Source organism: Conger conger, chromosome 10, assembly GCF_963514075.1.
Source record: "Conger conger chromosome 10, fConCon1.1, whole genome shotgun sequence".
Classification (NCBI taxonomy): Eukaryota; Metazoa; Chordata; class Actinopteri; order Anguilliformes; family Congridae; genus Conger; species Conger conger.
The window spans coordinates 41,652,211-41,662,592 of NC_083769.1; the positions used below are offsets into that span (position 1 = coordinate 41,652,211).

Here is a 10,382-nt window from a genome sequence, read left to right on the forward strand (position 1 = left end):
ATAAATGAGTTTATATGGGTTCCCTTTGTCCAATCTTAAATTTTGTCAAAAGATGTGAAACCAGTGTGACAAATATTTTGTAATTTGTTACAAAATGTGTAATTTGTTAGAACTTTTCGTCAAATTCCTTGGCACACCAACAGACAGAAACTCTTTTTCAGTTTTCTTCAACTGACCTTTTCATTGAAGTTCACATACAAGACACAGTGTAGTTTTACAAAAATATATTAGCGCCACCATAGCTGCTAAATGAAATAGCAGAGGTTATTTATTTCACTTTTGTGAGGACTTAGCTTATATGGGAGGCTAGTGAAAAGAGTTCCTTTTTGAACATCCATATTGCTAAGCTGTTTGCTATTCTCGGTACTTAACTGTGGCAGGCAAATAGCTGTGTGATTCTCCTGTGTAATTACACAAGTAATGTGCCTCAGCAACCGCCAAAAAGGCTTCAGCTGCAGCTCAGTGGAAAACGCTGCTGTTCTGCCTCTCTACGGATAACTCTGTTCTGCCCCTCTACGGATAACTCTGTTCTGCCCCTCTACGGATAACTCTGTTCTGCCTCTCTACAGATAGCTCTGTTCTGCCCCTCTACGGATAACTCTGCTCTGCTCCTCTACGGATAACTCTGTTCTGCCCCTCTACGGATAACTCTGTTCTGCCCCTCTACGGATAACTCTGTTCTGCCCCATTACGGATAACTCTGCTCTGCTCCTCTACGGATAACTCTGCTCTGCTCCTCTACGGATAACTCTGGTCTGTCTCTCTACGGATAACTCTGGTCTGCTTTAAGGAGCGGAAGCAACCATACTGAGGTCCGAGGACAATTACAGAAAGCCAAGCTGCGTCAGTCTAAAGAAACAAATTAATTGAAATACAGACAGACAGACATAACGCCATTAGTGAACAGCTGATCCATATCCTCCTACAGAGAGAGGGTGTGTGTGTATGAGAGTGTGTGAGTGTGTGTGAGTGTGTGTGTATGAGAGTGTGTGAGTGTGTGTGAGTGTGTGTGTATGAGAGTGTGTGTGAGTGTGAGTGTGTGTGTATGAGAGTGTGTGTGAGTGTGTGTGAGTGTGTGTGTGTGAGAGTGTGTGTGTGGGTGTGAGTGGGTGTGGGTGTGTATGTGTGTGTGTGTGTGTGTGTGTGTGTGAGAGTGTGTGAGTGTGAGTGTGAGTGTGTGTGTGGGTGTGTGTGTGTGGGCATTTCACTCTTCTACATCCCTCTCCACCAGCACTACAGTTGAGAAACCCAGAAAGTAAAAGCCTCAACAGGAAGGCCTGCAGAAAGATCCGCTTAAAACAGCTTCCCGTTTTTTTAGGAAGGTTCTCACACTAAAATGCCTACTAAACAAATAATAATAAATAAATAAAAAATAATAATAATACATGATAAAATAGCCCAAATACGTGAAATGTGAAGAAACTCTGTTGACTTCTGTCGGCACAATACTCTGACGGTGGCCTTGGTGACGCAAATGAACAATAAGAGTCCTGCTCCCTGAAAGTAAACACATTTCACCCTTCCCACGTTTTACTTTTCCAACACCGTTTCCCCTTTATCCTACGCCCGTTTCCGTGGATACAGGAAACATGCTGTTCTCAGAGCCGGGGCGGCCAATCGGCTTTGGGCGGGACAGTCATACTCACATCACCGCCTTCGGGTTCTGCAGCATGCAGGCTTTCGGTCCAAAGGTGGTCACAGGACTCGGCCCATGCAGCGACTGGGTCCTCCTATAAAATCAGGCAGGGAGGGGGGAAAATAAGATTACCAACCCGTCCGACCACACCCCGCGGAGATATGCTTCACTTCTTCGGTACGCTATCTTATCAAGGGTGCTTACGACTTACACACAAAATCACACCCCGTTCAAATCGCAGAGCGAGATGAGCTTGCTTACACAGCCGGGGAGATTGGTAAATCTGAACTCCTGAGGAATGGTGGTAGATTAAGCCATTGCGTCAGTGAAGAACCCCTGCTTTCCGGATTAATCATTGATTTCTGCAGACGAGCTCAACTAGATGTGTGCGGTGTAAGAGCTGAAGACAAGACAGTGGTGCAACTGTAGACTCAAGGGTTCAAATGTGTAGGCAATATTTACACCCAGAACTTTCCTGACAAAAGTAAACATTTTTTGGAAGAATTCTCACGTCACGACTTATGGTCAGAAGTGGCATCTAAGCCAACTGTTTAGGAATTAATCATTACATTCAGATCACCTATAACAGCAAACCAGAAGGAAATGAAATCGGTATTAGTTCCAACTTACGATTACAAAACCACAGGGAACTGAGACTATCTGAGAAAACACAGATCTTGTTTAACAGAATGGATTGAACTTCATGTTCCTGATAATACTGGTCTGACAATATTTAGCCAGCATAGTGATACAAAAAGTTTACTCTAGGATAGGAACATGCATTGGTTATTGGTCCATAGCCAAAATCTAATAAAAGCAAGGACACCCTGGAAATTCATACAGAGCGAACTTTCAATTTTACAGAAATGACTATATCTGTCTTGATCAAGGGGGGCATAACAGACAGCAACACCCAAATTCCTAGAAGTTATAAATACTGCAAAACAACCAGCACTTACACCTTAAAGACTCACCAAATCACTTGTCCCAAAACTAAGACGGGCCCACTCAAAAGGTACAGTAAAAGGTTTATCCAAAACCACAGCATACAGTGGAGCTAGTTAGGTATGCCGTCATTTATATGAGGCACATGTGTCATCCACTTTATTATTTTTGCAGTTGTAAGAAGCAACATAGCCTGGTTGGACGTCCTTAGAGTGACAAGTTGAGTTTTGTCGGCTTGATCCATAAATGTTTCCGGAATGCCAAACTTTAACATTTAGGCGTCATACGCAAATATTTCGGAATATTTCAGAGCCACAGTCGGTATTCCAGGTAAAGTTGCCGGCTAATTATTTTTTATATAAAAACAATGAGACAATTTTTATATATAAAATAAAAAGACAACAAATACAAAAATAAAGGATCAAATCTCTTGCATATCCGCCAGCGATAATCCCACACATTCTACTCTATAAAAACATGTACAGAGTAAAACATATTTACACAGCAGCACATGCAGATTCATCACCGACTGATATGAAAGACCTTCCTACTCAAGTCATCATCATTGCAACACGCCTCCAAAAGACGTCAACTACAAAACAAAAAACTGGGATATGACATACTTAGGAAAACTGAGGGAAAGGGCAGCTACACGAGAAAGGGTCGCCCAGGGAAAGCAGACCGCTACCCCTCTCACAGGGTGACTCCTGGGGGGGCCGAGCGCAGAGTGGGGGGGTCCGACCGTGGCTCCTGCACACACATGCAGCCGTAAAGAGGCTCCAGTCCGCAGGACGGGTCACGTGACCCGGGCCAGCAAATCCGATTAGCCGTCCAGATTTAATGGCTCACCATCTGTTGCGGACTGCTTTTCAAATAAACAGTATCAAACAAAAGCGTTTCAATGAGACGGGGCTACAGAGGAACAGAGCGCAGCTGCCGGGGCGACGTTTGTTCTCCGCTCGCCATCCCCAGATCTGAGAGGCCTTTTGTCATCAAGGCCCTGAGCATTTCAATCCTACCTCACCTGGACATTTGCATAAGATTTTGCATTTGGCATCGTTTGCTGGTTAAAACTCATTGCTGTGAATGTATGTGATTTTTGTATCTTGTTTCTCATCTCTCAGACTACAGATGGAATAAATTAAGAGCAATTAACTTTTTGCGACTTTATATAAAAATAATTTTAAAATGTGTAAATCAGAGAATGGGGGGGGGGGGGGTGTATTTTAGTATACTGTACATGCATACTATATTTAATATATATATATATATATATATATACAGTAGCTATAGCTAAGGGCAGAACAAAAACAATGTGTGGCATTTATGAATAATGTGTTCTCTATGACTCAACTAAAGAAATGCTTTTCTTTTCAAGAATGTGATGGGTGGTGTCACTACAGACTTAAAACACACATGGTTATGCTAATGTTTGTTTAGAATGCTGCCAAAGATATAATGCCTACCTCTTGATGCCCCCCCCCCCTTTCCGATATCCCAATCCCTCTTGTCTAACCCCCCCCCCCCCCCCCCCCAAAAAATTAAAATAATAATAATAATTTTAAAAATTGAATTGCACTTATGATGACTGTATGTTTAGAACAGCACTTCATGTGTATTTTACTAGTTATGGATGTTTTGCTTTAACTTGTGGAAGAACCTATGCACTTGTAAGTCGCTTTGGATTCAAAGTGTCTGCTAAATGACTAAAATGTCAAATGTAAATGTAATGCCCTAGCTATACAAATCACTGGCCAACAGCAAATCTGCACTTCTGTTCTGTGTGATTTTCACTCTTCCCTCTGGCCACAAGGTCAGCCAGGGCACCTTATGAGGGAGTGAAGTGCCCCCATTAGACTCCTCAACCTTCACATGACTCTGACTTTGGACCAGGGCATCCGTCATCCTCTGTGCTGTCCTGAGAGGCCGTCTCCGCGGCCTCACCTAATTTCCAACGTCAATCTGGCAGAAGGAATTCTGGGAATTGCGTCCGGAATTTGCGTCCGGAATTTTTAACATTTCTAAAAACAAAACTCATGCATTTTGCGCGCGCGTGCCCTCTGACCCCCCCCCCCCCCCCAAAGTGAGACGGGAAAAGGAGAACAGGTCGAGCAGAGCACGGCCGTGCAGAGCCCGGGGGACCGGGAGTACAGGTCGTACCTGAAGTCGGACGAGGCGGACATGCTGCGGGCCTTGGTGCGCCCGCGCAGGGCGAGCCCCCGGTGGAGGTCCCCCCCGTCGCACGACGCACAGCAGTACGGAGGGGACTCCCCTCTGGGCTCCCGCGCCTCCCGGGCACAGCCTGGGCCCTGGCTGCTCTCCATCACCGGTCTCGAGTCTCTACGGGAGGCGCAAGTCTACAAGGAAACACAGACACATTCCTATAAACGCCGGCAATCAATCACAGCCACAGCCCTGCGGCAAGGGTGACACATCGAGTCAGGAGGCCAGGCAATAATGTTGTCCCGTTACAGGAAGCGATACCACAGCATGGCTTAATTTCCTTAAGAGGAAGATGAACAATCGAGGAAGTGAAGGATTTTTCCCTGAACACCCACAATGTGGCAAGATTTTCCACACTGAAGCAATACCAGGCAGTCCCCATCATACTGTGACAGCAAACAAGAGCTGCTTCCTACTCACACAGGCAACAAAAAATGTAACCTTCAGGCAACTCTACCTGGGTCAATTACAAGCACAAGGAAGGGACCTTTTTCCAGTTTGCACTGGAATGCGTGTATAGCAATTGAATAAAAACAATTAACTTAATTTCCTCACTGAACTGCCAGTAACTCCACTGCCTTAAAAATAGCATTAAGTACTTTGTAAATTACCTACAAAAGCATACAAAATTAAACCGCTACAAATGCAGAGTTCATGTAATCTTGATTTGGTTTTGAAATACATAGGTTGGTGCAGCCTGGTTGAGTTAGCTGATGGGTCAGTTTCTCCACATAACATTGTGTGGCAAGTTATGGCCTGACTCAGCATAAATTAATTCACCCAAGTAAACCCAAAGGATCCAAATCACCCAGCAGGGAGGTACAGAGGTGGCCAACCTTTGTTCCTGGAGAGCCACTGGTTGAATGGAATGATGTTTATGTGGCCATTTTGTGACAGCACATGCCCCTTGTTGAAATGAAAAAGAATGTCCACCATGACATGATGAAAACAAAATGATTTATTTGCATGCATCGTGGCTGTGACCTACTCCAATTGCGAAGTGATATTTGGATGCCCTTGATTTTAATGAAGGGGCACACCCATGACACCAAAGGAGGCACTGTCGGTGTTGCAAATCTCAAATATATTTAACTTCCAACTGCCTTGTGTAGTTCTATTTCAAATTCAACTTGGTCTCAGGGATCACTGTCAATGCAAATTTTAATTATCCACATCACTGGAGGCAACGTGTACGTGAAAATGCAATAGATACCAGCGCCCACCCCACGGCACCAATATGCATGAACATTGACACCTTGTAAGGTCATTAGGAAGGAGGGGGTGGGCGTGGTGCCTTGTTTTGTTATTTAAATATCTTGATGTGGACTCGTGTTCATGATGACGTCTGTCTAGGATCTATTCCTACATTTTACATTCACATTTTAGTCATTCGGCAGACGCTTTTAATCAAAAGCGACTTACAAGTGCATAGGTTCTTCCACAAGTCAAAGCATCACATCCATAACTAGGGAAATACTGTGGTGTGAAAAAGAGTTTGCCCCCTTCCTGATTTCTTATTTCTTTGCATGTTTGTCACACTTAAATGTTTCAGATCATCAAACAAATTTAAATATTAGTCAAAGACAACACAAGTAAACACAAAATGCAGTTTTTAAATGAAGGTTTTTATTATTAAGGGAGAAAAAAAAATCCAAACCTACATGGCCCTGTGTGAAAAAGTGATTGCCCCCCCCTGTTAAAACATAACTGCGTTATCAAACCTGAGTTCAATTTCTCTAGCCACACCCAGGCCTGATTACTGCCACACCTGTTCTCAATCAGGAAATCACTTAAATAGGACCTGCCTGACAAAGTGAAGTAGACCAAATGATCCTCAAAAGCTAGACATCATGCCGAGATCTAAAGAAATTCAGGAACAAATGAGAAGGAAAGTAATTGAGATCTATCAGTCTGGAAAAGGTTATAAAGCCATTTCTAAAGCTTTGGGACTCCAGCTAACCACAGTGAGAGCCATTATCCACAAATGGCGAAAACATGGAACAGTGGTGAACCTTCCCAGGAGTGGCTGGCCGACCAAAATTACCCCAAGAGCGCAGCGACGACTCATCCAAGAGGTCACAAAAGACCCCACAACAACATCCAAAGAACTGCAGGCCTCACTTGCCTCAGTTAAGGTCAGTGTTCATGACTCCACCATAAGAAAGAGACTGTGCAAAAATGGCCTGCATGGCAGAGTTCCAAGACGAAAACCACTGCGGCCATCTGTTCGTGACCTCAAGCTGAAACGAACTTGGGTTCTGCAGCAGGACAATGATCCAAAACACACCAGCAAGTCCACCTCTGAATGGTTGAAGAAAAACAAAATGAAGACTTGAGTGGCCTAGTCAAAGTCCTGACCTGAATCCTATTGAGATGCTGTGGCATGACCTTAAAAAGGTGGTTCATGCTCGAAAACCCTCCAATGTGGCTGAATTACAACAATTCTGCAAAGATGAGTGGGCCAAAATTCCTCCACAGCGCTGTAAGAGACTCATTGCAAGTTATCGCAAACGCTTGATTGCAGTTGTTGCTGCTAAGGGTGGCCCAACCAGTTATTAGGTTTAGGGGGCAATAACTTTTTCACACAGGGCCATGTAGGTTTGGATTTTTTTTTCTCCCTTAATAATAAAAACCTTCATTTAAAAACTGCATTTTGTGTTTACTTGTCGTCTTTGACTAATATTTAAATTTGTTTGATGATCTGAAACATTTAAGTGTGACAAACATGCAAAGAAATAAGAAAACACTTTCACACCACTGTACATATGAAATGTTGTTCTAAACATATAGTCATCATAAGTGCAATCTTTTTTTTTTTGGGGGGGGGGGGGGGGGGGGGTTAGACAAGGAGGATAGGGATATCAGAAAGGGGGGACATAAGTTTCACCACATGCAGCACCATATAATTCCAATGGAGGGAAGAAGGGTGAAACTGATGAAGGATTAGATGCCATGCATTTTCAAATATGGCTTAAATATTTCTTCTTAAATATGAAAAATTCTACAGGTCCTGGAGCATCTGCTAAAATAGACGTCATCATGAACACCAGTATATTTAAATAACAAAACAATTCACTTACGATTATCTGCTTATATTAAGTGTTAATAGACAAGCTTATACAGTTTAAAGCATTTTAAATAATGAAAAAAAAACTGGTTTAAGCAGGTGGTTTTAATGTTGTGGCTGATCGGTGTATGTTTTTGCGTAAATGGTGCAGCTACAAATAACGGAGGCAAAGTCCCTCAAACAATTTTACTTAATTCTATGAAACAACGCACGAAGAGGCCAACTGCTGACACAACCAAATCATCTCTTGTGGTAAGGAGGATCAGTAACGTTGTGCGGTTCAAGTTCACATTATAAACACTACAGCAAAAGTAGATGCACATAATTACAGATATTACTGTGTCCAATGCAAATCGTGAAATTTTCATTGGAATCTGGGGTGAATCAGGAAGTAGATATAACGTTACTTACTGTAATTCTGTCAATAATTCGAAGGTTGGAATTAAAGCAATACAAGCCGATTGACAAAACTAGCAGGGTGAGATAACATATCGTTTAGCTAACTGTCTTTTCATATATAAACGATGATCTTACTGCGTTACTGTAATCTTCTGCATCATTCCGCTGCAGTGCACAAATAATTTCAACAGTTACAAGACTGAAAAATCATGCCGTTTGTAAATCAGTATCGACAATTAACGCTCAAGTTCATTTCTCCATTCAAACCCGACCGATATAAAATTGCCACTGGAGAACCACGAGAAACCCGTCAATTGGCGCAAAAATGCTGCCAGTGTCTTCCTGTCAAAAGTAGTACGATTCCATTCGCTCGTTTCCATTGGACCGTCCTCGGTCAGACCACAAAAAAGAAAGCTAGCTAATAGAAAAGCAATTTTTCTCCTCTTCGTCCCGCATTGGTTTTCTTTGCAGGATGAGACGGCTAGTCAGCTCACTTGGTTAATAATGACGTTTGCCATACAGACTAGCCCCCTTACTCCACCAAATTATGGTAGCAGTTTGTGTAAAAAACAGAACAAAAAACGCTTCAAACAAAGCTAGTTAGCTATTTGAGGGAGCTATTTTAAGTTCTCACCTTAACGTCAGACTGACTCTTACAAGGAAATAGTCATCGGTACTAAATGATTTAGGCTAACGTTACTAATTTAAATTCCAGATTTACAGTGGCTACATTCAAAATACGACACAGACAGCAAATTATGTAAGTTAACATAATAGCCCAACCCATATTTCTTAAACTAGGATAGCTAAAGTTGCCGGACGTAACCGGCGTAAAGCTAATCTCCAACTTGTTAGCTGGTCATTTATAATGTTAGCCAATTTAAGTTACATGCCAAACAAAATGTTTGCGTTAAGTGCCCTAATATAGCTAGAACTCCTGAAACACCAGATCATTTACGCATGAATTAACACAACTTACTTTATTAATCGTAGCAAACAGATCAATCCATCACACAGCAGCAAATGTGCTATAGCTAAAAAGCCCATCTGCAGCACAAAGCGTATTTGTGACAGAAAACATAGCTAGCTAGACTATATAACTTCTTTAACGCACTCATCACTTAAGTAGTTTGCTAGCGAATGAACTGGACTAGCTAACTACGTTTCACGATCATGACAGATGGCTAATTAGGTTAGAGCTAAGTAACTTACCTTAGCTACCTATCGTGCTAATGCTATAGGCCGGTGGTTGTAGCCTTTGAATGGGACTGGGCAGACATGATAGCTAGCATGTTTTGTAAATAAAGAATCTGACAGTTGCCTAAGCGGTAACAACGAGCATATGCATACTGGCGGTGATCATCACTCAACAACAGTAAAATTACGTTAACGAAGTTAGCGGACTAGCCTGTCACGATTGTTAGAGTTAGCTAGCTAAACTACGTTAACATTACCTTGCGTGTGCTATGCGGTTCAGTGAGTGTACTACAGTAGCTAGCTACTGATTCTTGATCAGAGCATCTCCGAGGAAAAAATTGTAATGTTACTAACTAAGCTGATCAGTTGTCAAACACGTTTAAAACAACACCGGAGTCACTGTTGCCAGGTCCTTTATAGCATCCTATTGTTAAAATTCCCTTCTATCTACTAACCTCGACAGAAGCAATCGGGAGATGCTGGTGTCTTTGAGCGACGAGGTTTCTAGTAGGAAAATGCACAACAGAAGAATTCATATGCTATGAGTGTATCGTCCTGGAGGAAATGCATACCAGAGTCTATTGTATTTTCCTTTTGTTGAGAGGTATGCCATAAATGTTCACACTGCAATTCTCGCCCGAATTTGACATCTTAAATATGTGGGACTTCATCACATTTGGCAACACAGGAGTCGAGCGCCTGCCCCAGTAAATCTATTGGATACTTTCGCACACGTCATCGTTCAAAGCGCACTTTCCCAGAATGCACAAGAAACGACGTGGTCTTTAGGGATGTCATCGTTTTGTGGCGATGATAACGCAAGGTAGTGGGCAGTAAGAAATTGCCAGTGTAAATGACTACAACAAACCGGTTTTCGTAAGTTAATTAAGAAAATAACGTTGTCAACGGGTTTAT

At 42.5% G+C, this 10,382-nt stretch overlaps 1 protein-coding gene across 4 annotated transcripts in view; it reads right to left on the minus strand.

The window, feature by feature from the left end:
* nadka (NAD kinase a) overlaps positions 1-10,181 on the minus strand; it is a 25,017-nt gene extending 14,836 nt beyond the window's left edge. The window contains exons 1-3 of one of the 4 annotated variants that reach the window (XM_061256766.1): positions 10,040-10,181; positions 4,742-4,938; positions 1,647-1,730 (exon numbers count right to left, since the gene is read on the minus strand). In XM_061256766.1, coding sequence (XP_061112750.1) covers positions 1,647-1,730; positions 4,742-4,905 — 248 coding nt within the window. In that variant the 5' untranslated portion in view covers positions 4,906-4,938; positions 10,040-10,181. Of the gene's footprint in view, positions 1-1,646; positions 1,731-4,741; positions 4,939-9,922 lie in introns of all 4 variants that reach the window. The other 3 variants (XM_061256765.1, XM_061256768.1, XM_061256770.1) reach the window with 3 other exon arrangements.
* Between the last annotated feature and the right edge of the window lie 201 nt (positions 10,182-10,382).